This window comes from Phascolarctos cinereus, unplaced genomic scaffold (genome assembly GCF_003287225.1).
Source record: "Phascolarctos cinereus isolate Bilbo 61053 unplaced genomic scaffold, phaCin_HiC Scaffold_3;HRSCAF=262, whole genome shotgun sequence".
Taxonomy (NCBI): Eukaryota; Metazoa; Chordata; class Mammalia; order Diprotodontia; family Phascolarctidae; genus Phascolarctos; species Phascolarctos cinereus.
Genome location: NW_027555736.1, coordinates 21,586,121 through 21,612,635, shown reverse-complemented (window position 1 = coordinate 21,612,635; position 26,515 = coordinate 21,586,121). Strand labels below are relative to the sequence as shown.

At 41.8% G+C, this 26,515-nt stretch overlaps 1 protein-coding gene across 12 annotated transcripts in view; it reads left to right on the top strand.

Moving 5' to 3' along the window:
- ANK3 (ankyrin 3) overlaps window positions 1-25,487 on the top strand; it is a 725,987-nt gene extending 700,500 nt beyond the window's left edge. For 7 of the 12 annotated variants that reach the window (XM_078150719.1, XM_078150720.1, XM_078150717.1 and 4 more), the window contains 4 exons: window positions 38-716; window positions 2,611-2,977; window positions 16,732-16,816; window positions 23,959-25,487. In XM_078150719.1, the coding sequence (XP_078006845.1) occupies window positions 38-716; window positions 2,611-2,977; window positions 16,732-16,800 (1,115 nt within the window). In that variant the 3' untranslated portion in view covers window positions 16,801-16,816; window positions 23,959-25,487. The remainder of the gene's footprint in view (window positions 1-37; window positions 717-2,610; window positions 2,978-16,731; window positions 16,817-23,958) is intronic. The other 5 variants (XM_078150723.1, XM_078150722.1, XM_078150724.1 and 2 more) reach the window with 2 other exon arrangements.
- Window positions 25,488-26,515: the final 1,028 nt, after the last annotated feature.

Sequence of the window (26,515 nt, the reverse complement as noted above, 5' to 3'; positions counted from 1 at the left end):
TTCATTCCAGTTCGTCCAAATGTACTGTCTTCCATAGGTTATCCTTCCCTTCAAGTGGAACTGGAAACCCCCAGTGGGTTGCACTACCCTCCACCCACCCCTTTCCAGCAAGATGGTTATTTTAGTGATCTCTCTAGCATAGAGTCACCCCTTAGAACTCCCAGTAGACTGAGTGACGGGCTAGTAACTTCCCAGGGAAATGTAGATGGTGTGGCAGAAGGACCTCCAGTTGTAACTGCAGAAGACACTTCATTAGAAGACAGCAGGCTGGACTTCTCAGTGCCTCGCCAAGTTGTTCCTGGAGGTGTGGATGGAGAGGAGAGCCAGCTGGAGGATGTTTGTCTGAGCGAGTATCCTCACCACCTCAGAAGCTGGGCTGGGGTCCACAAAGATGTTGAGCTCTCAAAGGAAATAGAAAAGACTAGCAAAGTAGAAATGAGCCTTAAGCAGCAAGAGAGAGGAAACTCTGGTCCTGAGGAGGAGATGACGGAAGAAAAACTGAAGTCTCTGTTTGAGGACATTCAGCTGGAAGAAGGAATGGAGTCTGAGGAGATGACAGAAGAAAAGGTTCGGGCTCTGCTCCGAGGGGTAGAGCAAGTCGAACGGGAAATGTGTTCAATTACAGGTTGGCAGAATGAGGCCTCCACGGGCAGCCCTGAGCCGCCAATGCCAGGTCGCAGGATAGCTGGTGGGTTACTGGATCGACTGGATAGCAGGTATGGATGTGCCCATGAGGGATGGGGAACGAGGCTTGGAGCACTTAGAATAAGAGAAGTGATAAAAGTTGTTAGCTTTTCTTCCTAAAGCAAAGCCTGCTTGGAGGCTCATTCCTGAACCTCATAATGTTTCCAGACCCTGAGAGGCCCAGAAAGTTTGTTCCTCATACTAAACTGGAAAAATATAATCTCCAAGTGAGAATTATGTTGATGCTACAAAGGGGTGTGTGTGTGTGTGTGTGTGTGTGTGTGTGTGTGTTAGCCTAGACTTTTTCCCTGATTCTACGAAACCAGTGAAGTTTCTAATACCCAAACAGTGCTGCCTTTTGAGCCATGTGTGCCTGGGAGGCATCTAGGAGAAAATCAGGATAGAATAGTTTCTTGTGGTGTTTTAAGCCCACGGTTTCATGTACCTTTAGATAAGAGTGCATAATTGGATGAGAAACACGAAGAAAACTCAGCTAGTGACTTCAGACCCTGCCAAACCCAGGAGCTGAGGAGCAGTGACAGCCAGTGTGTTATTAGACAAAGAATGCTGAGTTTGGAGTCAGATGACCTGGGTTCAAATTCCACACTCTTCTGTATGACCTTGGACAAGTCACACAGCTCCTCCAGGTCTCAGATTTTTCATTTGTAAATTGAAGGAGTTGTACCAGATGACCTCTGAGGTCTCTTTAAACACTACCCATGATCCTATGAATATGGCTCACATTTCCCTCTCACCCAGAGGCCCCAAATAATGCCACCACCTCATTTTACAGGGAGGGTGGAGGCTGAGGAGAAAACCACTTACTCCAGCCCTCCCACCCCTCCATTCTATCCCAACTATTGAGCCCCAGGATGATGTATCAAGCCCTAGATTAATCACTTGTTCTTTGATTAGCGTCCCCAAAGTGCTTTCTTCTTTACACTTTTTTTTTTAAGGAAGATGGACATTACAGATAGAAGGTCCCAACCATTCCTACGTATTTATGTTCTTCTAATAACTTCACATGTTGGTTTTTATCCTTTCAGGAAAGGCACTCTGCCTGACAGTTGGTAGCTTCTGAGACCTAAAAAAGCATCAGTAATTAAAATAGCAGCTGCTGACCACCTGATGCTCATGAGGCCACTTCTATTGCAAATCAACTTTTTTTTCCTTAAAAATGAACAGTGAGAAATTGTGGTGTCATAGAGAGGTATTGATTGCAAGCAAAACTCTGACCTGTTAGACTTGGCAAGCTATGGGCAAAATGAGGCACAGCATGACATTTATAGAAGGTCAGTTACATCAACAGTTCCATGCCTCCGTCAGCCCGAGGTCTTATCTATGGCAACTTCTCTCCGGGGCAAGGACACAAAATCTTAGTTACACAGGGTGTCACTAAATGTCTTTTTTTAAACAATTCAGATCGACATCCATGTCAGTCTTTGCAGAGCTCCACGTGTAATCCTTCCAAGTAATCACCCTGGGAGGGCGCATGCTTATTGCAATGAATTGTCCATTTGCTCCAAACAAGCCTGGAGCCATCTTTGTGAGCTTCTGGAGCTAGTGAGACAGTCTCCTTCATTGCTTTATAATCTTTCCTCATTTTTTAACAAAATGGGCACAGTTTCCCCACCTGGAGGGACCTGGTTAGGACCTGGAGATGGCAGTCCAAACATGATGAGATGTGCTGGTCATTTCCAAATTTAAGGGAAGCCAGGGAGATCCTTCTTTGAACACTGGGGTCCCAACTTCACAAGGTTAACTCTCAGGTATCAAAGACACCTTTTTATTGGGTTTTTTAAAGTATTTTTTTAAAGAGAGTAAAAATGTGATTTGTAGCAAGTTAGAATTCATGATGACTGAGGTCTTCTTTGTCACCTAACACCCTGGAAGTTTGTAATATCCCTCTTTTTTCATCTCTTCCAGCACCGACCAATGTAGGGATTCTATTACCTCATATCTCAAAGGAGAGACTGGCAAATTTGAAGCCAACGGCAGTCACCCCGAGGCCTTTCCTGAAACCACGGCCAAGTCTCACATCCAAGAATCACAGAATGACATCGGCAAGCTGAGGGACAAGGAGCCTCAGAAACCAAAAACCCCAGGTTCTGGCCGCAGTGACGGGCCAGCAGCCTACCAGAAATCTGTGGAAGAGACTAGCAAGCAGTTAGCAGATGAGATCAAAACCGCCGTGCCTGTCAGTGTGAAAAAGATGAATAGGACTTCTCCCGGGGATGCAAAGCCACGGCTAAATCTCCATGAGGAAGAGGGCGCCATCATGCCTGAGCACAAGGTACAAGGTCCAGTTCCCTAGCGCTCACGAATTAAAGGTTAACTTCTCTATTCTGCTCCCTTGAGGAGGGCCATGCCCTCATAGCTTTTCTTCCTTGTGGCCCAAGGAGTTTTATATCTATGTTGAAAGACCGTGAGGTCAAAATCTCGAATTATATGATAGTGGCTTCTTCTTGGCAAAGAACTGAGCCAGGAGAGAACTCAATGAATCACCCTCTTCCCTTGGGGAGACCAAGTATGAGTGACCTGCCCAATGTTGTGTTGATAGGCAAGTCCAAATCTAGGATCCAGGTCTCCCGATTCCTAACCTGAGCTTCCTTCTGCCATCTTATCAAGAGATGGCTGGCCCTTTCATTGAGCCCACCATGGCTTCAATTTAACAATATAATATAATTCTTTTCATTAATTAAATATAGAGGCAGGATAGGATGACGGAAAGAGCACTGCACTAGAAGACAGGAGGTCCAAGTTTACATCCCGGCCTTGACATTGCCTTCCTTGAGGGAGTTGCTCTGAGCCTCAATTTCCTCATCTGTAAGAATGGGGATAATAAGAGTTGTGTGGCCTACCTCCTTGTAGGTACGGGAAGTGCTTTGTAAACCTTAAAGTCTTATAGAAATGTGAGCCGTTCCTATGAACATGCAATAGTAACCAGCCAGATCTAGTAGCTTCCCCTACAAGGCCCTGTGGTCATACAAAGGCTGTTCTTTAACCACAAAGGCATTTAGAAGCAGGAAAATATTTCTGCAATATAAAACAAAATGGGAATTATTCACCATTGTGAAGCGACGGTGAGGAATTAGTACAATTCCTGGCTTTTTGTGGCCTTGTTTAAAAACTTTCTCCACTTGTTTTTATAGGTCTGAGTTATGAAAAATGGAAGGAAATTTGGGAATTTATTTAAAGTTGTTTAAATAGTCTTTATTTTTATAAGATAATTTTCTGAATTGTTTTAAGCATACGTCTTTCCTTGGTATAGTTATTTACTCAAGTCACTATCTATGAGGAGGTTTCTTGGGGTGTCTGTCTCCGTTCCCTTCCCAGTACATTTTCATATTCTTTGGCATTTGTAAAACTGAAGTGATAAAAAGTTCAGAGAATATAGGAATCATACTGGCTCCCTCCAGTCTCTTCACGTACTTCCTGGATTCATCTATTGGACACTTGGCTAAATTGTTACACCTCCCGGGCATCATAGTCTAGCCTGGAGCCTTCAAAGAGAAGAATGAAAGCTCTCTGATCTGTCTGACATTTTGATCATTTCCTTTTGGTTTCTGAATTGGGAAAGGGGATTTTCTTAAAAGATACCTTTACTTCTAACTTACCTACCTTATAAATTAATGATATCCTTTGATTTTCTTCCTTTTCATGACTACAACTCACCTTTTCACCATTTTTTATTTTAGCAGAAGAAATAAAAGGAGATTAACTTATTCAGGAAACACTGGCTAAGCACCTACTATGTGTCAGGCACTGGGCTAGGTGCCAAGAATACAAGACCATAATTAAATAGCTTTTGCCTTCATGGGAGCTTACTTTCTGTTCAAAACTCATTTTTGCCGTGAGTCAGTGAGATGCTTAAACTATAACAATTGCCGAGACCTGTGATGTTATTTGAGAATATTAGTGGAATAACAGTATGGGTGATTGATAGGCTGATATATTTCCTGACCCTTTTTTTTATGGTGGCTCTTTAGAGGCAGGTCATTTCCAAGCATCAGTTCCCTTTTATTTTAGTTTTGATCAGTACAGCAACTTCAAGGGCAGTGTGATGTAATGGATAGAGATTCTTAGAAGCTATGACTACTCATTGAGTTTAGATAATAGATACTGTAGTTCACGTATGTCTTCACAGTGGGGCTTTAGAAAGTTCCCAGGAGTTTGGAAGTGAGGTTCTCATCCTTAGATAGAGTCAAGTAATTGGGCATCTCAAGCAATAGAAATCGAGGGCCATTTGAAAGATTCATTTAAATGAGTTTTCATCCTCATTATGAGAAGGAGCCCTAGCCAGTTATTTTCAGCCATAATTAGTAAAGCATTGAAAAGCAAGGTGAAGGTAAACTGCTTTCTTATTCAGAGTTGAGACCCACATACTTCCTACCCCAAATAATGTGAGCCTAAACTAAAAATATATCAAAGGGGTCCCAGCTGTACCCTTTGTGGCTATAGCAAGTATTAATCAACAAGGTTGTCAACTGTATCATCTCAGAAAACAGCCGCCATTTTTGTCCCCCCCAAAATCAGGTTAGAAGTCCCGGTGTGGCTCTCACACGGATCGCTGCCTGCTGTTACCAGGTAAATAACCTCTGCTTCTCCCCCCAATCCCTGCAGCTGCTCATGGCAGAAACCAGTGGGAAAGTCCTCAGCCACCACCCTCCGCCTCACTTAGTGAGAAGCGTTATCTCCGCTGTGCTCCGCAGGACAGGCAGGGAGCAGAATGGAGACTCTTTCCCACACCACCACCATGACCTTGGCCCACCTGGGAGAGCTTACTCTGAGACCATTTTGTGGAAATACAAGGCCCTCCCTGCCTTGATTTTGTAACGGAAGCTGGTCGTATTTTTTAACTCTTTTTCAGTTTCCAAGTGGTGGCCTTTATGTCTTTAAAAAAAGAAGTGTTCTTGACTAATTTATTTTCCTCTTTGCTTCCTTCTCCTTCCCTTTAATGCCATCGCCTTAGACTGGTAACTTTCCTTGGGAAGGATCAGTTCTGTAGCCATTGTACAATCTCTTCTTTCACAGGCATGTTATAAGGAAATGACTTTCTAATCCTTATAGCATTGTGGAAAGAGCACCTATTATCATTGTTGTTGATGTTGAATCTCAGAACCATGCTTTGAATTAAGTAGCCCCTTCAGAATGCTCCAAGTTAATGTTTTAGTATTTCAGGTAATTAAGGCACAGCAGGAATGCTAAATTATTCACATGCGGTGTGTTCCTTAAACATCGGATCCCTCCCAGGAGAGAATTAAGTGGAAGATGAATTTTCCTGCAAGGCTGGGAAAGATGTCACCAAGACCTCTACACTCTACTCTGCTCTTTTTCCCTTGGGGAAGCCTGGAGCTATCCTATCTTCTGTTTTTGAATAACTTTTCCCAAATTCAAAACAATTGATACTGGCTAATCCTGTACTATCTTGGTACTTTTTTCCCCCCCTGATTTCTCTCTGTGCCTGCTGGCGTTTTTATTTTCTGTTCCTGTGGACTTTGCTACAACTACGGTCTACTGGGCCATTATGTTTTAGGGGTAAATAAGTATACTTAGAAAATAAAGTATTATTTCCAGAGCCCTTCCACTGAAAAGCAGAAATGGAATCATCTCAGTGAATGTCATTGTCTACTCTGTTAAATTCATGAGTAAGTGTATTTTTTCTTCACGAGACAGTGACTCTCATGCGGTAGGCACTTCATAATTATTTGTTGAAATTTAATGCATCTTCCCAATTTTGTTCTTTTTAAATTTATCTTAAGAACCTAAGGCAGTGCTGTTTTAAGGAATCTCGATACATCCAGATTTTAGTTTTTCTAAAATACTCCATATTCTACTTCTTACCTCATACCTGTTCTGAAATATGTACAGACATTCACATATATGCATATGCACCATGGTTTCATCCATATTATACTAGATTCATGAAATAACCTACTCATTTTCACTTGTAGAATTTATAAGAATGGTAGACTAGCTAATAGACATAAGTGAAAAAATACCATTATAGTTAGGTATAAAAATAAATCATTTTTAATAGAAAACTCTCTCAAATCTCTAAATTTCCAGTAAGATTTTCAAAAGTCCCAGCTCCTTGTCTTAGCTGTAGTGAGATTGTTTTTGTCAAGAATTCTGACTTTAATTGTCTCTTGATGTTTGAATATATAAAAACTAGCTCAAAATTAAATTTTGTTTTGAGTTTTTGCTAATCTGATCCAAGGAGTAGAAATCATTTCCAACGTCTCAAATGGTTTTTGAAGTCCTGCAGTTTGTGACTTTGTATGTGTGTGTGTGAAATTCCTTCTCCCCAAATTTCCCCATTTCTTCTCCTCTCTTCACTCTTTTCTTTTCTCTCTTCTGCATACTGCAAGTTATCATATTTCATTTCCCACTCCAAAAATTTTTGCCTCCTGGGTGTTTTTTTATTTTCCTACCAACTCGGGTATTTATCCATTCCCTATTAACTAAGCCCCTAATGTGTACAGAGCACTGTTCTAGGCACAGAGCCTTCTAAACACGAAAAATTTTATTTCCTCTAACCACAAAAAAAAAAATAAGGAAAAGTTTCTTTCTTGATTTCCCATCTTAATGTGTCTCTTCTTTTAAATGTGCTGATAAAATTCTACCCCAAATGCATTTGTCAGGACGATAAAGAGAGTGAGAGTTATTCAAGCTCAGAGGAAGAACGGAGGGTCACTACCAGAATTATCCGCCGACGTTTGCTCATAAAGGTATCCCACAGTTGGATTGGTGAGGGGGACTCTGCTGGACTTGATGGAAATTCCTTCCTAGTGGATTTTGGTATCTAGCATGTCCTGCTTTTTAAAAATGGTTAGGTTAACCATCCCTGAAAGTCGAGGACTACTAAATCAGCTGTGTTGCATGATAGAGTGTTTCCATCGACGCCAACGTGTAACCTCTGGCAATAAGCAAGGATCTTCAGAAGGCCTCGGAGCTTGGGTCAGACGTGTTTTTTGACGGGTGCTGGATTGCATGAACAACTAATGCATCCTGGAGGGAGAGGTCACTTAATGAAATTCAAGGCTGATATTGCAGAATGCCTGTCCAAGGATGTGAGGAATGTGAATAGGACCGGAGAATATGACTCTTTCCTTTCCTGGTCCCATATACCTATTGCTTATACTTCTAACTTGAGAGATGACAATAAGGCCTTCATTAATTACAGGCTTAAGGAAAAGGTCTGGGGTGTCCTGGTATGTGAAAGAATGAAGGCCAAGGAAGCTTCCAATATGTGTGTGTGCATGTATATGTGTGTGTGTGTGTGTGTGTGTGTGTGTGTGTGTATATATACATATGTGTGTGTGTATATAGATATACATATAGATAGATAGATAGATAGATAGATAGATAGATAGATAGATAGATAGATATTCTTCAGAAGGATCAGTGTCCTATGTCAAACTGGACAGTGACCATGAGGGGTGAGGAAATATTTAGCCTTAAGAGACCTAAACCTAGATGCAGTTAGAGTCTAGTTTAAGATGTCACAGAGGGATCTTGCTGAATTTAAATACTACCTGGACTTTATCCTTAAACATGACAAAGCCCGTGAAATACTTCTTCCTGCCTGTAATCAGCTGAATAGCCTTTCCTATATCCCTTTAGAGATAATATTGTCGTGATTAGAGAATGTGGGGAAACAAGGGAATATTTTCAACAAAGCTTTGCGTAAAACAATATATGGTATTCCTAGATTCACATATATGTGTGTTGAGATACACATATATGTGTGTGCATGTGTGTGGATATATACACATGTGTATAAGCTAATCTGCATCTAAGGATCCCTCCAGGTCACATATTGACTTAGTTTTATTTTATCCATATTTTGTTGTATTTTTATTTGTTTTGTTAAATATTTCCCACTTCTGATTCAGACTACAGTCAGGGCCAATATACACATACATAGACATGTATGGGTGACCCTTCTGTTCAAGGAGGCCTTCAATGGGCCTTCCTCCCAGGGAGATGGGCCTGTGTGTTCAGAATCTGTGGACCTTGCCAGATGGTGGGTTTTATAAAGTACAAGTGAATAAAAGGGGGCAGAGTCCCAGATTTTTCCTTGGACAGTGAATTCTTTCAAAGACTTCCAAAATAATAAGGGAGAAAATAAGCCATCCTCTGAAGTCACATGTGGGAAGAAATATATGTAGGGAGATCCCCAAATTAACCTCGGGCTAGAGGAAGTCTTCTCACACCATCAAGAGGCAGCTTCTCATCCAATTTTACATGAGCAAAGCCCAGTTATTAGTGTCTGAAATACCTGACCTGTCATATTAACCCACAGTGAGACAGCTGGAAAAATCATGATTTAAAGCTAGAAGGAGACAGATCGCCTCCTCCATCCTCTCCCTCATTTTACCGACGAGGAAGCTGAGATGTCCAGTCACAGGGACTTGATCAAAGTCACAGTTAAGAAGCCTGTAGCCGTATTCAAGATCAGGCCCTCAGTCTCCAGATCCTGCTCTTTAACTTTGCTCCTACTGACACATAGTAGGGACTTCATAAATATGCCCATTGATTGATTGAATCCACATGACTATTACATGTTGAAATTCTTTACCTCATCAACACTTAACTGCTTCAAGGCGCCATGATGTCACCAGTGTAGGCTTGAACTGCACTCTAGTGTAAGAGACAGTCTTAATGAGTGGCCACACCTAAAAGAATTAATTAGCTGGGCAAAGGGGCTGACCTGGTGATGTGGTCTGGACAACAGCTTAGTTGTCCCTAGCTAAGATCCTGGTCTTAAGCTCATTCTTGGTTTTAATCAATGCTTTCTGATTGATTACCTGATCACTGGAATCAAGCCCATTGCCAAGACCATGCAGATTTACAGAGCAGCTGAGCTCGAAGGACCTCAGAGGTCATCTAGTACAACCTGGACCCGAACAGGAACCCAGCCTGCGTGCTCTCTGACAAGTGGTCACCCACATCCTTCGTGTGAAGGCAGCCAGGGAGGGGAAGCCCGCAATGGCCCAAGGCAGCTCTTCCATGAAGGGAGCCCAGGATCAGCTCGCTGCCACTGTATGGCCCCGTGTGGTCCATTTTGGAGGCAATATTTCACACTGGGTCTCTAGGTGATTCAAAGGTGGCTAGAAGAGTGAGCTCTGGAGTCCAAGGACTTTGGTTCAGATCCCACCTCTGATATTTATTATTACATATATTGTGTGACCTTGAGCAAGTTATGTAATACACTTTTAGGCTTCAGTTTCCTCCTCTGGACTAGATGGCCTGTGTGGTCACTTCTAGCTCTAGATCATTAATTAACAGGCATTTATTAAGTACTTATTAAATATTGTTACATACAAGAAGGCACTGTGCTAGGAACAGGGCATATAGAGACAAAAGTCACTTCTAGCTCTAAAGTATTAATTAACAGGCATTTATTAAGAGCCTACTATGTACCAGGCACTGTGCTAGGCACAAGGGATATAAAGACAAAAGTGAACTGTCCCTGCCCCCAAGGAGCTTCCATTCCATTAAATCTCTTGTCCTGTGACCCGGGGACTTTGGATAGATCGATCAGAAGAGCAGAACTAAGGAACAGATATGATTCAGTGAGAACAGTGATTGAGCAGGTTTTAGACCCCAGGAATGGCTTAACATTTTCAAAAATATAAATGTCTGTTTAGAATCATGTCCACAAGAAACAGAACAGTATTTTTCACGTTCCTCTTTTTGCATTTCATTTGTAAATTTGGAAAGGGAAGTGGGAATGTGTTTTGATCTGCAGTTGGGAGAACGATACGTCATGAGTTTTGTGATTTCTTTGGTGGGGATACTCCCTCCACCAGCCCAGATCAGTCTGCCAATGAGCATTTATTAAGTTCTCATCATCAGTATCATTGAAGCCTCTAGGAAAGTAGAGAGTCTGCATTGTTTGTGGCTGTCTTCTGTGGCCCACCTTCAGGTAATGGGCCTCTCCACACTCACCTAGGCTCATTTTTGGATGCTGAATCCAGCATCGCCTCAGTGCCACAAGGAGGCATGAAATAGTGAGGGGGAAACCCAAACAAAAAACCCCCAACAAATTAGAAATAGCGATAGTCCAAATTAGGCCTTATATGTGTAAATAAATCAAGTCAATTTAATTGCCATCAGAGTCTTATGTTTTATGGGCAAGGAAACCAGCCCAATGCTCTCATTTTAAATTGAGAAATGAGACATGGAGTTACTATAAAGACAGGATTGTTTGCTTGCTTGGCCACCAGCTGCCTGGCTTGACCCCGATGGTATTTTACAACTGCCTTGCTTAGAGGAAGGAATCCATCGTTCCACCTAGGCATATGTTCCTTTTTTAACAGGATCAGCATTATCTTGCAGGGACTGTAGATAGAAGCCCGGGAGTGACCTCAGATACAGAGAAAGGCATCAGAACATCAGGGCAGGATTTCATGCACAGTGGGTAGCCGTGTTCTTTTCACCGTATTTCCAGAATGTGGCTGACCTTCCACTTACCTTCATCTAAGAGCCTAGAATTTTAAGACTGGCAAAGACCTTAAGAGACAAACTTATTCAGATCCCTCATTTTATACCAGGGAAACTGAGGCCCAGAGCTGCTGGCTTCCCTAAGGTCACACGTACAGGAACAGAGCCATGTCTTCAAATTTCAAATCTGCCCTAGTACAAGGGGTCTTATTCTAGGATCCATGAACTTTTTAATATTTTGATAACTATATTTCAATATAATTCCTTTCTTTTCTGATCCTTTATGTATTATTTTGTGCATATAAGAATATGATTCTGAGAAGGGGTCCATTGGTTTCACCAACCTGTCAGAGGTGGAGTGTTGGACATATAAAAGGTCAAGAGCCCCCACCCTATTGCATAGGTCTCCTGACTGCCCCCACCCCTCAAGTCCAGAGACCCTCCCATGGTATCACATGATAACGTAAGGACTCAGAGGGTCATAGGGTCCAGTCCTTTCATGTTACAGCCGAGTCTTACAGAAGCCAAGGGATTTGTTCAAGGTCACACAGATAATTGTAGCAGATCATAGCTAGGCACAGGGGATATGTATAGGCACGGAGAACTCAGAGCAGAGCCTTCTGCAAACCAGATGAAACAGTGGAAATATTTGCTATCTAGGTGACCCCTGGGATGAGGGCCAAACCAAGAAGGCGTCCCCCCCATTCCCTCTTCTCTCAGGTACCTCACAAAGTGGTTGAGAGGATCAAATGATATGTGTAGTATGTTTTACAAACCTTAAAGTTCTCTATAAGAAATATTATTAAAATTAATTGTCATCATCACTGAGCTTTGCCAATAGGCCAGTCATAGAATCTCCTAATCTTAGTGAGCCCACACCTTCATCTTATCTAGAGGGACCAGATGAGGGACTTGGTCCAAGCCTTGCTAAAATCCAGATGACTGTATCAACAGCCTCCTCAATCTACCAGCCTGCTAACACTGTCAAAAATACAGGACGGGATTAGTCCGGCATGGCCAGTTATTTTTCTTTATTTTTTCTTTTTGTGTGTGTGTGTGTGTGTGTGTGTGAGGCAGTTGGGTTTAAGTGACTTGCCCATGGTCACACAGCTAGTAAGTGTCAAGTGTCTGAGACCAGATTTGAACTCAAGTCCTCCTGACTCCACGGCCAGAGCACCATGGCCTGTTCTTACAGAATCTTTGTGGCCCATTGAGATTTCCATGTGTATCTAGATGTAAAGGAGGCGAGACAGGTATGCACTCATGCAAGTCACTCAAATACCAAACAGACCACGGGAAGCACTTAACCTGGGCTCAAACAAGCTTCAGTGCAGCTGTGTAGAGCCCTGGACTTGGGGGCCTCAGATGCAGGTTCAAATCCCAATCCAGGCCTTTCTAGGTTCTGTGACCCTGATAAAGTCACTTTCAGTTTTCTTACCTCTAAAATGAGGAGTTTAGGTCCTGAGGCCCAGAAAAGTTGTTTGACTTGATCAGATATTAAAAGAAAGTGAGTATGAGCACCTGGGGAGAGGTACCTAGGGAGAGAGCAGGAAGAGCATTGCACTGAGACTCTGAGGACCCAGGTTCAAATCCTGATTCTGCTGTTTCCCATCTGTGTGACCTTGAGTGAGTCCCCATCCTTCTCCAGACTTAAGAGAGTCGGGCTGCAATGAGGCTAGATCACTTGGTCCCATTGCACAGGTTTTAAAAGATAATGGGACACGGAACATTGGTCAGTTCGGGGTTTTTACTTCCTTTTTTATTCAATTCAGCAGCTATAATTAAGCTCCTACTGTATGCAAGGCAATCACTAGGAGTTTATATCAGTAGATATCAGTAGAAGTAGAAGGAATCTTGAAAGTCTATAAAGAGGGCCAACCAAAGTTGGCACCTAGATAGTTGTTCATCTGTGTTAGCAGATAAATAACAACTAAATCACCTCCAGAAGGGACCATTTCATGAGTAACTCATCCCTGGGTTTGACAGCCGTGAGTATCAGATGCCCCAATCTCTGTGGGCCACTAGATGAAGCACAGAACTTGGAGTAGGGAGGGTCTGAGTTCAAGACCTGCCTCAGGTACTTACTAGCTGCAGAACTCTGGGCAAGTCACAGCCTCAGTTTACTCATCTATAAAATGGGGAATAATATTAACACCTACCTTACAGAGTCCTGGTATCAAATGAGATAGGATATGTAAAGCACGCTGCCACCTTAAGGGACATATTCATCGTTATCAAGTACTGATAATAATGCACAAGTTAACTAATTCCCAAGATATAATTTCCCAAACCTTTACAGTTTTTTTTCAGAACCTTCTCTGTTTGCCCATGTTTTCGTTTTTGTTTTTTAAAGTTTAATTTGCACCTTTCACTGAGAAAAAAAGATTTTTAAAGTGAGAAAAATGCATAGGACGTTGTCCTAGTTGGGGTATTATAAAAACACAAAAGCAGATTTCACAGTATCCTACACTAACTTACTGTAATAAGGACAACAAAGTTTTCTCTTCAGAGGGATGATTTGAACTACAGCTCTCAGTTCAGGCTGGGGCTGTTTCTTTACAAATGAAGTATCTTGAGTTTACAGATATGGAGGTAAGCGTGGGGCAGACTGGGTGTCAGGACTCCTAGGTTCAAAACCCAATTCTCCCATTATGTTTCTGACCACAGGTGACTCAGTTTCCCTGTCTGCAAAAAGAAGGGTTGGACCCTGTTGATTTCTAACACCACTCTCAGCTCTGTGCGCCATGGCCCTGTTGTCCATTTGGTTTCCAAGGGCCCTCCTAGTTCTATCATCTTTGGTTTGGTGATTCTTATTCTGCCCCCATCAGATCCTACATTCTTGCTTCTTATAGCTAACCCTCTTTCATGTGCCTGTACAAGAGCACGTGTTTTTGGTGCCACCTACAGTCTGGAACCACAGACTGTAGCACCCTAACATTACGGAAATGTTCCAGGATACTCATAGAGTAGGGAAATCTTTCCAATGCTCCATCAGTGGCTTCCCAGAACCACTTTGTGTGCTACAAATATTTGGCTGGGTTTTTTCCCTGGAGTATTAAATGCATTTCATAGTCCATCTTATTTCTTAAATTTTGGCAGTGCATGTGTATGGTGTGTAGAGTGGTGTGGACCTCTCAGAATACAAGTTCGGTTTAGTTGCTAACCTCTATAACACGTTCTTTAGGGAGAGGAAGCAAAAAACATTCCGGGTGAGTCTGTTACAGAAGAACAGTTTACTGATGAAGAAGGCGCCATCATCACGAGAAAAGTAATGACCATTGGGGTTTTGTACTGCTCTTGCTACTCAGATTTTCTGCATTTCAAAAAAAAAATGCTTGACTTTTTTTTTTTGCTGTTTTATCTTTATCGACGGGAGAAAAATCTTTTCCCTCATTGATCCCCACAGATCACGCGGAAAGTAGTAAGACGTATCGCTTTACCACAAGAGTCAATGTTTGGTGAAATGGTAATGGCGAGTGCTGGCTATGAGGGGGAAAAGGCAGAGGACTAACTCAGGGCTATGTGAATGACCTCACCCATGTGGCTGAAAGACTGGGCTTTCCTGGTGTGGCAGAATGAAATTGTCTCACCTTTGAAAGGAAGCAAGAATGGGCTTTTCTGCTTAAAGTTCTTCCAGAATTCCATCTCTGTTCAGCTGAAGACAGAGAGATGGGATTCCCTTTAAACAAACAAACAAATGAAAAAAGGAGCCTTAACGAAACTGCTTTGGCTATTCCTGTGTGTGCTTAGTATAGAGGAGGCACCCTATAAATGTTGACTGGTTGATTGCTTGCACAGCCGTTGAGTGTAAAAGTTTCTTCCCTACCAGCTTTCCTGGGAATAGACATATAAGGAAGTTTGGGGTTTTGTAAAATGGAAGCATTAGAAAGTACTTCTGTGATAAGTAAATTGTATGCTGTATTCACCACATGATTCCCTCAGGATATCAAGGGGTAGAATAGCAAACCTAACAGGGAGCGTCAGCCCAACAGAGGACCTTTACAAGACGGATTTCTGGAAGCCCCATCTTCAGTTTACCTACTGTTTGAACTTGACTTCTATGTGTGGCATGGGAGAATGAAGCCCCATCTCTCACTTAAAATCTGTCTCCGGCTTCCTTTTCTCACGGTGCTCCCTCCTACTTAGCTTTCTATAAACTCTATTTCATTGGTGTTGGGGAATTCCAAGGAGGAGAGTCCTTTTACTAGGACAGGTCGAAATTTCTTCAGTTTATGGTCTTAGAGCACATGTTCTTGACCTTGGGTCTGTGAACTTGTTTGTTTGTTTTTTAATATAGCGAGATAACTATGTTTCAATATACTTGGCTTTCTTCGTAATCCCTTGTGTCTTATTTTATGCATTTAAAAATATTGCTCTGAGAAGGAGGTCCTAGGCTTCTCCAGACAGCTGCAAGTGTTCATGATACAAGCTAGGTTAAGAACGCCTGTCTTAGAGTGTTGCCTGGGTTACTAAGATTGTAAAGACCTTGCTTAGGATCACTCAGCGAGGATATGCCAGAGGCTGGGTCTCCCTGAATCCAGAGCCTGCTCTTTATCCTCTCTACCCACCGCCTCTCCATAAGCCACTGTCCCTATACCAATGAAATAATACCAGTGGAGGTGAGGGGAAGGCTATAGTGACTTAAGGTAGCAATGAGTAGAAAATTTATCATTAAAAAGTAGGGGGGGAAAGGAACCATTCTGTGTTTTTCCTTATAGTAGTGTAAAAAGTGAATGTCCATAGTTCATAAATTTATTTCTGAGACATAAGCTTTGATAAGAGGTAGTGTGTAGCTGGAGGTCTAGCCTTGGAATCAGGAACATGTGGATTCAAGTCTCACATCTTACAAATATTGAACGAGTGACCCTGAGCACGATACCCAGGGTCAGCTTCACAGTGCCCTAGACAAAGCTGTAAGTTACCGAATATGTGCAGCTCTACAATGGGAGAGGTCGTTTCCACATCAGGAATTCCTCACACTGATGAAATAATAGGACCAGAGCCAGAGAAAGAAATGACAAGAAAAAAATAAAAACTTCTAGTGACATTATGGGGAAAAAAACCCTTCACCTAAAGTTGGAGAAGGTTTTAATAATGCCATGTGCTTGGGAGGGGAGGAGCAAACCTCCCTTAAATGCACAAACATATCGGTTCATTGTTTCGTGGTCCTTATTCTTAATAAGCATTTACTGAGTTGTTTTTCAGCACAATAGAAAAATGTTTCTCTATTGGGTCTGCTCCAGAAGACACAACGTGGCAATATTTGGGGGCTAGTGATGGTGTTCTTCCAACTTAGCCACAAAAGGAGAGCATACCGGGAGTTTTTCTTTCATCACTAACCTACTCGCTTTAAAGGAATGCTTGCTGTAAAACAGAAGTGTGTTGGCATTTTGATGGCACTCCATCCCATATTGTTGCAGCTATGCTAAGCAATTAAGGCAATGGACTGTGCAGAGTTTGGGAAGTGGCTTGATGGAGTGATGGAAACCGCTTGTAATTACCCTAATACAGCCTCGTGGGACTCATGGGGAAGTTCTGGTTGATAACTCCCAACTTGTTCTGCATAAAATCCTAATGAGTACATTCTCTTTAAAGCAGGGAGAAGGTTATAAGGTGAAGACAAAGAAAGAAATCCGCCCTGTAGAAAAGAAGAGCCACTCATAACGGCAGGATGGGAACGGTCAGTCAATGTCTTTCTTGAAATGTACAGCCCTATGACTTTATGAATGGGACAACTACATTGTACCAATGGCAGAGGACCGAGGGGAGCTTGCCACTGGGCACATGATTTAATAGGAAGTCATCTTCCCGTTGAGTTTCTTTCTTCCTTCCTGTCTCTTCCTTTCCTTCTTTCTTTTTCTTCCCTTTTTTGCTTCCTTCTCTTTCTTTCTTCCCTTTCCCTCCCTTCTTTCTTTTTCTTCCTTCCTTCCCTCCTTTCTTTCCTTCCCTCTGTCTCCCCCTGCCTCTTCTCTTTCTTCTCCTTTCTTTTTTCCTTCCTTCCCCCTCCCTTCTTTCTCTTTTTTCTTCCTTCCTTCCTCTCTTCTTTCCTTCCTTCCCTTCCCCCTTTCTTTTCTTTCTTTCTTTTTCTTTTTTCTTTCTTCTTTTTTCCTTTTTTTGTTTCTCTTTTTCCTTCCTTCCTTTCTTTCTCCCTTTTTTCCTTCCTTACTCTTTCTTTTTTCCTTCCTTCCTTCCTTTCTCTCCTCCCCCCTTTCTTTATTTTTTTTATAAGGCAATTGGGGTTTGCCCACAGTCATATAGCTAGTAAGTGTTATGTGTCTGAGGCCACACCTGAACTCAGGTCCTCCTGACTCCAGGGCCGGTACTCTCTCCACTGCACCACCTAGCTACCCCTCCTTTCTTTCCTTAAACCCATACATAGTCTGATTACTTTCTCTTTTCTTGGAAGAGTAAAGTAGGGAACTACAAAGTTCATTTAATGATATTCACCCCTTATATTTATGATATTACCAGCTGAGCCCTGAAATGTCTTTGTCATTTGTTTCACAGCCCATAAACTCTCTCCTCCCAAATTAGACATGCATCTTAAGCACAAATGACATGTGTCCAGACTGATGGAATCCCTTCTTTTTTAATGGTCCCCTTCTCTCAGGGATCTGTGACTTGTGAAGAAATCCAGTCGCCTAATAAAATTTAGCAGGCTGACTAAATATTTGCCCACCCGTAATTCCCACCAAATGGTTCTTGTGATTTGTATTGATCCATCCACCCTTTGGCATTTTCACAGATCAGCAACTAACAGCTTGGTTTCTATTGAAATAAAACTAAAGGCAGGTCTGAATGGAATTTTCATTGCAATCCCTTTGTACTGTTTTCTTTAGTTTATATAAAGTTAAACTTGTTGAAAAGGATGTTTAGTGTACCAAGTTTATTGGTACAAAGAGTGCCAGGCCTTTCACCTGGGTATGTCCAGCTCAGGGTACAGCATCAGGCTAGTTGAGAGGAATGCTCCATGTGGAATTGGGGGTTTTTTGCTTAATGTTTAATAGTCTTTGTTTTAACATGCCATTTTCATCTCATTTTAGTGCTTTATTACTGCTTTTATTTGTAGCATGATTTTATACAATATCATTTATTAAATAATTAAGCAATTATTCATAATAAGAATAAGGATAGGAACTGGACTTTCTTTGCAACCAATTATCTTCTAGCTGCCTAAAGAGGTTGTCAAGCTCCCGGGGTCACACCATAATCCAGTGTCAGAAGCAAAATGTGAACACAGGTATTCCTAGCTCACACAGTTGTGCCACACTGTCCAGTCATTGTGTGTCTACCTCAGTGCTTGCTATAGGGTCTGGCCCATAGTAAGGGCCTCATAAATGCTTGTGGCCTAACTCTTTCACTAGCCTGCCTGAGGCTGGGCCTCATCAGGAATGTCTGTAAATATGCTATCAAATTGCTTTGTCCTTCCAAAGGACTCCGTGAATACAGAAGTGACCCTTTCTTTTATTTTTAATCCTAACCTCAAATGCCTTATGAATAATATCACTTCTCCCTTTTGCAGAGCTTGCCCCTGAACAGCTGGGCTAGATTAGAACAGGAGGGAGAAACCCAGGCTGAACCAATCTATTTTTTAATTTCAATTTGAAATTAAAAAATTAAAAAATAGCCATATGGGTTCCAAAAGGGAAATGAGCAGAGCAGATAGGCTGGAAATTCAACTCGACCCAACTCTGTGGTAGCTCACTTTCCATGAGGGTTTCTGGGATTCTGGCCCAGGAAGATGGTGGCAGTCTCAAAACACTGAATGGGGGCCCAAGAGGAAGTTCAATGGGCTAGTGACACTGTCAGAGCTTTGAGAGCTCAATAGGCGGCCTTCTTGTGGGAATCAGTTATTTTTTCCCTAAAATAATTGAAACCATGGAATGTTGCCCAAATGTCACTAACATTCACCTATTACCATTGATTTTTAAGTTTTCTCCTCTTCGTTTTATGTATATTGTTTCACATCTAAAGCCTGACTGCTGGAGGTTTCTGGAATGTTGACGGCTGGTTTTAAAGGATTCCCCACAAGAGATTTACAGATGAGGAAACTGAGGCCCCAAGAAATTAGGTGACTCGTTTGCCATCACTGAAGGAATAAAGAAGAGAATCAGGATTCGAATCCAAACTCTGACTGCAAGTCGTGTACTCTCGACTCTATACCCAGTGTTTAGCACAGTGCCTGGCATGCAGTAGGTGCTTATTAGTTGTTTATTTATTGACTGAGTTCTGCCTGTCTAAAGCTACTGGCCTCATTCATGGGGAGGCAATCACTACTAGAAATACCAGGATAGAAGCAAAAGACAGACACGTTGTCCACTCGATAGGCAGCTGTGCCAGTCAACTAACATTTGTTAAATGCCTACTATGTGCCAGTTATTGTGCTGAGCTCTAGGATTACAAAGAAAGGCAAAAAATAGTCCTTGTCCTCAAAGAGTTTGCAACCTAACAGGAGAGACGACATGTAACTAACCAAGATATGCATGGGATAAATTGGAGGTTATCAACAGAAGGAAGGCACTTATGGAAAAAATTGGGAGTTTTTATTGGACCACATGTTCAAACGAAGTAGACGAGTATAATATAGCAGCCCCCAAGAGGTAACGTGATTTAAGGCAACCTTGAGAGGCCAGGATGAGGGAACCACCATACCCAATTATACTCTGCTCTGGTCAGATCAGATCATACCCTGACCACATGTTCAATGCTGGATGGTGCTTCTAAAGAAGGACATTGATAAGCTGTAAAGCAACCAAAAGTAGACAAGCAGGACCACAGAGTCACAGAATTTGAGAGTTAGAAGGGACTTCAATGGCCATGTAGTGAGTTTTCCTCTTTCTTGGTGGGTTTACTATAGATGAGATTCTCATCCGGGCATGGATTGGACTGGTGGGATTTTGAGGTTCCTCCTAACCCTGGGATGTGGAATCATAAATGGGTAGGGAAGTATCAAAAACCAGAGGGGCAGCTAGGTGGCACAGTGGGTAGAGCACCAACCCTGGAGTCAGAACCCAAGTTCAAATCCGGCCTCAGACACTTGACACTTACTAGCTGTGTGACCCTGATTGCCTCAAAAAAAGAAAGGAAGGGAGAGAGAGAGAGAGAGAGAGAGAGAGAGAGAGAGAGAGAGAGAGACAGAGAGAGAGAGAGAGAGAGAGAGAGAGAGAGAAAAAGAAAGAAAGAAAGAAAGAAGAAAGAAAGAAAGAAAGAAAGAAAGAAAGAAAAAGAAAAAGAAAGAAAGAAAGAAAGAAAGAAAGAAAGACCAGAAAGGGGTGATGGATTGGGAGAATAGGAAAGAAGTCTATAGGCCTGAAATGTCAACAGGAGGAAGGACCAGATTCAGTAGGTCCGAGGAAGAGTGGGAAAGTAGGGAGATGGTGGTAGAAAGGGGGAAAGGGGTGTTTCAGGCTCTTCAGCTGTTCTCAGCAATGATGAGGTTCAAGGCACCACTAAGAGCAGAGGGAGGACAAAGAGGTCAGAGAATGGTGTCGATTACATCTCAAATTCCTAGAGGATGTGGGCAGGAGATGGGGTCAGAGAAGAAAACTGTGAGCCAAATATTGGCCGCATCAAGAGAAGCAGGAGACTGGCCTAGAGAGAGGTAGGGTGAAAGGACAAGGGTGTGGAGAGGGGATGGATGATGGGGACTTGAAAAAAAGGAAACTGGATGATGACAACAGAGTGGAAAGTGGATGTGAGAGAAGAGGACTCAGTGAGTCTGGAAGGGAAGGAAGGGGACAAGGCGCAACCCTTGGTGCCCAGAACTGGCAGCTGGCAGCATTTTCATCTCAGGAATGTGAAGGGGAGGAGAGGAGGATGTGGACATGTTCATGAGGATAGAAGATAGTTTGTTCAAAACAAGAGAAATTCCCCAAGGAAAATAATAACAACTACTCTCCTCATTAATTATAATGCCTTCAAGTTTGCAAAGCACTTTTGTAGGATAAGTTTTAGCTAGAAACGAGCTTAGAGATCATTTTCCCTCAAAACAACCTTGTAAGGTAGGTAGTAGTGATAGGGGCTGGACCTGCGATTTTATTCCTTTAGGGAACTCCCAGGTGAGGAAATTGCCTCTACCAATGCAGGTTGACACCTTCTCTACAACTTAAGTCTTAGAGAGTTGCCTAAAAGCACTGAGAGATTAAATGATCTTCCCAGGATCTCACATCCAGTAGGTGTCAGAGGTGGCATTTGAAGCCGGGTTTCCCTGGTTTTGAGGACAGCATTCCATCCAACACGCAGGGGTTGGAAGTGTGCATGTCATTCCCATTTTACAAATGTGGAAACTGAGGCTTTCAGAGGCTAACCACGTCACATGGCTAAAAAGTATGTAGGGTGAAAATAGAAGAGTTGGACGGGGAAATGACAAAAGACGAGTTAAGCGGCAGATAGGCTGTTTTTCCATCTTTATATTTTCAGTGTCTTGCAGATGTTAGATGTTCAATATGTGTATTGAATTTGGACTTGTTTAAACAAATGGGTTTAGAAAGGAAGCAGAAAATCAGGATGTAGGCTTGGGGCATGGATGAGTAATGCAGGGGAGCTAGAGCCAAGAGGCAAGAATTTGTTAGTGGCATTTGGAGGATTAGGCAACTCCGGTGTTGCTCAGAATATTGGTGTGGGCTGGAAAGCTTTGCTTCCCTGTAATGAATGCCCCAATAGGCCTCATTCAGGCTAGTGAGCTCCCTTTTCATCAACACAACATCCAGAACTCTTACAAATTGTTTATTCTTAGCAGGAGTACAAATGCTGCTCCCTCCATCTTGTTCACTTTGTCCATTTTCTCAGCAAATTCTTCATCAATAATACAAAGGAAAATTTCATTGCCTCTCTGCTGGTGGGATCCATTCATGAGGTTTTCCTCTATACTAAGCCTTGGAATGAATCAACATGCATGTATTAAAATGCCTAGTAATGTGCTCTGATACAAATACAAAGAATGAAATCACCTTACCCACCAGAGGCTTGCACTCTAACTGGGGAGACAGTGCATACGTACATACATATACGCAGTGTAAATATCAAGAGAATAGTTAGGAAAGGCAGGGGGGGTGGACTGGCAGGAGATCTGTGGTGACTGGGAGGAAGCCTTCTTGGATCACTGTCTCCCACCTTCATGTGTTTGCTCATACGTTCCTTAGCTGGAGCTGCCGAGTCCCAAGAAGAGACTTTGCCAGCCCCATCTTGCTGCTCAGCTTTAGTTCAGTTCAGTCCACCAGTGACTAGCCAACAGCTGGCCATACCGCATAGGCCAAGGCAACTGAGATGCCCTGAATTCTGACTTAACAGGAAGCAACACACCACGTTGGGCTTAAAAAAATGCAATGTAAAAAATAACAGATTTCAGAAGTGAAAACACCCACCCCCACCCAAAGCACAAATGGAGATGTGTTCTTTTCCATATTTAGAATGTTTTCCCAAGTAACAGACTGTGTATTCAAGTGCTGCCTGTCCTCCCCCAACTACCTACAAGAAGTGGCTTGCTATCTGACTTGGCTCTTTCTTAAAATGATTTCTTTGCTTTGGAGATCTGAAAGGCATATAAAACTGATAGAGAAAACAGTCAAAACAACTGACTCTTTTTCTAGCATTGTCTGTACCAAGGGAAGACGATTTGAAATTTTCCTGCTGGAACCCAAGTTGGATGAATACTGCCTCCCTCTGTGTCTTTCCATCGACTGGTTCTTTTGTTTCATAAAAAGTATTTGGATATTTTACGGCTCATCGTGCATCTCAAACAATGAACACTTCACTCAGCTCAGGCTTTTCAGAAAAGCATATTTTTTCATGCATCATTATATTTGATGCAAAGCCCTTTGCCCATTACAAGAAGTGCCTTCTCCACACTGGGATATTAGTCCCAAATGCAAAGCAGCTTACAGCAGTAGGGCCAAAATATTTTGAAGGTATTGCTAACAAGAAACGGACTTATGTAGAGGAACTAATGTAATTGACAAATATCCTTCCTTATCTTTTGTATCATCTAAACTATCCCCACCCTAAGTGATTTTAATAATAATAACTTTAAAGTATTCAGAACATCTTTTTTTTTAAGATAGAAATATTTCCTTCTTTCGGGTGGCAGAAAGAATATCTCCTTTTTCATCTGAAAGTATATCAGGGAAAATCTTAACTTCAGTGCATTAGTATAAAAAGTACAAATGAAAGAAGAAATTAGTGGTATTTCTATAGAGAACAAGACAGAAGTAGAGCATATTTAATAAGCTTGTTGCCAGGAAGAGGCAAGAGCTTAAGAACGAGATTCCTCAGCATGAGCTCTCTCCTGACTGCTGGGTTGTGCCCTACCTATGCCCATGTAAATCACCTTTATTCTTCTACACATCTACAGAACCATCCACTGTGGTGTGGATTTTGAAATCATAGACTAGAAATTGCCATCTTAATGTTGAGCGATTCCTTGACTAGTAGATGCCAGGCCAGTAATTTTCCTTCTCCACCAAGATGCCTTTCTTGAAATTTTTTTCCAAGTGCTATTATGATATTACCGAAATTTCTCTGCAAAGTGCTAATATGTTTACGATGTTACCTTTATCACTTTTCTAAAAGAACATATATGTGTATTGTATATATACATATATGATACATGTGTGTATGTATGTATATAAATGCACAAATAATATTAGTTGTTCGAAAACATTATTAACTCCATGCCATTAGGTAAAGAAAAGGCCTTATTAGATAAAATGTGGGGTATTACATATTCATTCATTGGTTTTTCTTTTGACTTTGAATGAAACCTAAAACAAGGTCATGTGTGAAAGCTATCCTCTCTCACCGATTGTTTTTCTTATCTTTCCATAGGAGTATATGCTTTTACTGCCAGTATTCAAGAGAGAGAGTCATGGAAGAAAAATCAACAGGAATTGAAAATCCACCGAGGAGAATGTGTGCGTGCGTGTATGCGTTATGAGTGTGTGTGCGTGCGTGCGTGCGTGTTTGCTGCTTCTACACATTAACCGCATGGTTTTTATGCAAAAAGAGAGAGAGAGAGAGAGAGAGAGAGAGAGAGAGAGAGAGAGAGAGAGAGAGAGAGAGAAGAAGGGGAAAAAAAAGGAAAGAAAGACACGTCCCACACATTTTAATTTCGCATGAGCATGGAAATCCCCTCTCATTCCCGGGATCTGAGAACGCACCATTCGTGATGCAGCACACACACAAGACACTGACCACACTCTTACCAGCTTCGATTAATGTCATCTCAAAAGATCGCAATTCCTGTGGCCGGACGGGACAGAAGACGAGACAATAGAAGCGACTGAAAAACACTCAGATGGTTAAATCCACAGCAGCTCGCCTTATTTCTCTTGGACCCAAACTGTCAGGGCATAAACACTGTTTGTTTCTTTTTTAAAACATCGGTAGTTTTGCTGTAAATAAATAACACTGTATAAATTCTAACAGAAAAATAGAATAAATATGAATAAGGCACTGCCTCTTAGGACACAAAGTATCACAAATGCATTTAACAGACTAGGTGGTCCAAGGGGCTTCACCTATGGGGGAGACTTGAGGCCGGGGATGGGAGGGAGTGGGGATCTTCACCGATTCTTGTATATTAGCAATTATAATGTTTGTATATGCAAAACTGCTAGCTTGATTTTAAAAAAATCTTTAAAATCTGCTGCAAATTTAAATGATTCCCAAAATGAGGAATTCTGTAGTTCTGTGAAAATTTTTCTGCAGAGTACTAATATTTTGATGCATGTGTATCACCTTATTTTGATTAAAATCTTTTCCAATTTTGCAAACACTACAGTATACCATGACACGGAAGAGGAGATTTTATCTGTAAACACAACGCCCTTCATCTAATATTTGTTGCTGTTGCCAATTTTTCAATGAAACAACCTAAAAAGGAACAAAAAAAAAAGAGACTACCATAGTTGCTTTTGGGGGAGGGGGGTGCTAACTGTTAATGCTTACAAAGGGGAGTTAATGCTTGCAGCTTTAGAGATGGGTTGGTGCTCAATAGAGGCACAAGTTTTGGTATTTTAAAAAAATGAACTGAACAGAAAATATTAGCTCATAGACTGGCAGCACGCTGTAAAATTATTACCGTCTTGTGTACTGGCGCTCAGATGTAGAATCTTTCAGCAAGCCAATCATCTGTAACCATTCTAGCACTGTAATATTAGGTTCTTAAGGCTGCTGTGTTTTAAGGGGCATTTTTATTTGGGTTTTGGTGAAATACTTTAATTTGTTGATTATATTCATATCAAAACAGCATTCATTGACAAATAGCTCTAATGACATATGTATGAAAAAAAAACCACACTGGATGATCTAGTTAATTATTTAAGCATAAAAATAAATTGTGTTAAAACTCTTCACTGATGCGTGCTCTGAAGTCTCCTTGTGCTTGTCTGACCAAAGGTAATTATCCCTTCCTGTTTTTGTTCATTTCCATCCCTGGTGTGCCAAAACCACCATGGCAGCTCGGTACAGTGGAGAGAGCCCCAGCTCTGGAGTCACAGACCTGGGTTCAAATCCTGCTTCTGATGGTTACCTGGGTGACCTTGGACTGATCACTTCCCTCAGTTTCCTCATCTGTAAAATGGGGTTGTACTAAAAGGCTTCTGAGGTCCCCCGATAAAGTCGCGTATGTGATTTGCCTAGCTTTACCATCTGTCACAATTCCACTTGATGTCTCCCAAAACGAAGCCAGTCTCCAGTTTTCGATTTGATCATTCTAGAAGGAGTTCTGTTTGCTTCTCTGATGAGGAAGTCTTACTCATTTTGGGCACAAGCACTATCTGGTGAGGGCCACGGAGTTTGCTCTCCTAGCTGTACCGTCCAAATATTTTCAGTGTCTGGTGAAGGTCATCCCACCACAATTAGCCAGATTACAGGAAAGTGTCTTTTTATGGCTCTCCAGTAACACTAAATAGGCAAACAGATTCCCAAGTCAAAGCGGAAAGGGTCTCAAACCAGTTATGGGCACAGTGTGCCTATGTTCAAAGGCAAAAGGTAGTTTTGTGAAATCATAGAATGTAAGAGCTGGAAGGGCCCTTTAGAGACATGTGGGCCAGCCTGCTTTAGGGATTTTTTTAAATAATTTACAAAAAGTATCACTATTAAACATCTGTGCCACCAATAACACTTGGTTTACAACTACTCATAACAGCTTTCAGGCAGTTTGTGTCTCCATCAGATTTCTTTGTTCATTGCCATTGACCTTGTGGATGATCATGGCGTATAGTCCACGTGTCTGGTTGTACTATGATTTACATTCTTTAATAACAGCTAACGTTTATGTAGCCCTTTATGGATTACAAATCTGGGAGACAGGCACTCATCCCTATTTACAGATGAGGAAACTGAGGCTGTCAGAGGTTAAAATAACTTATCTAGGGTCACA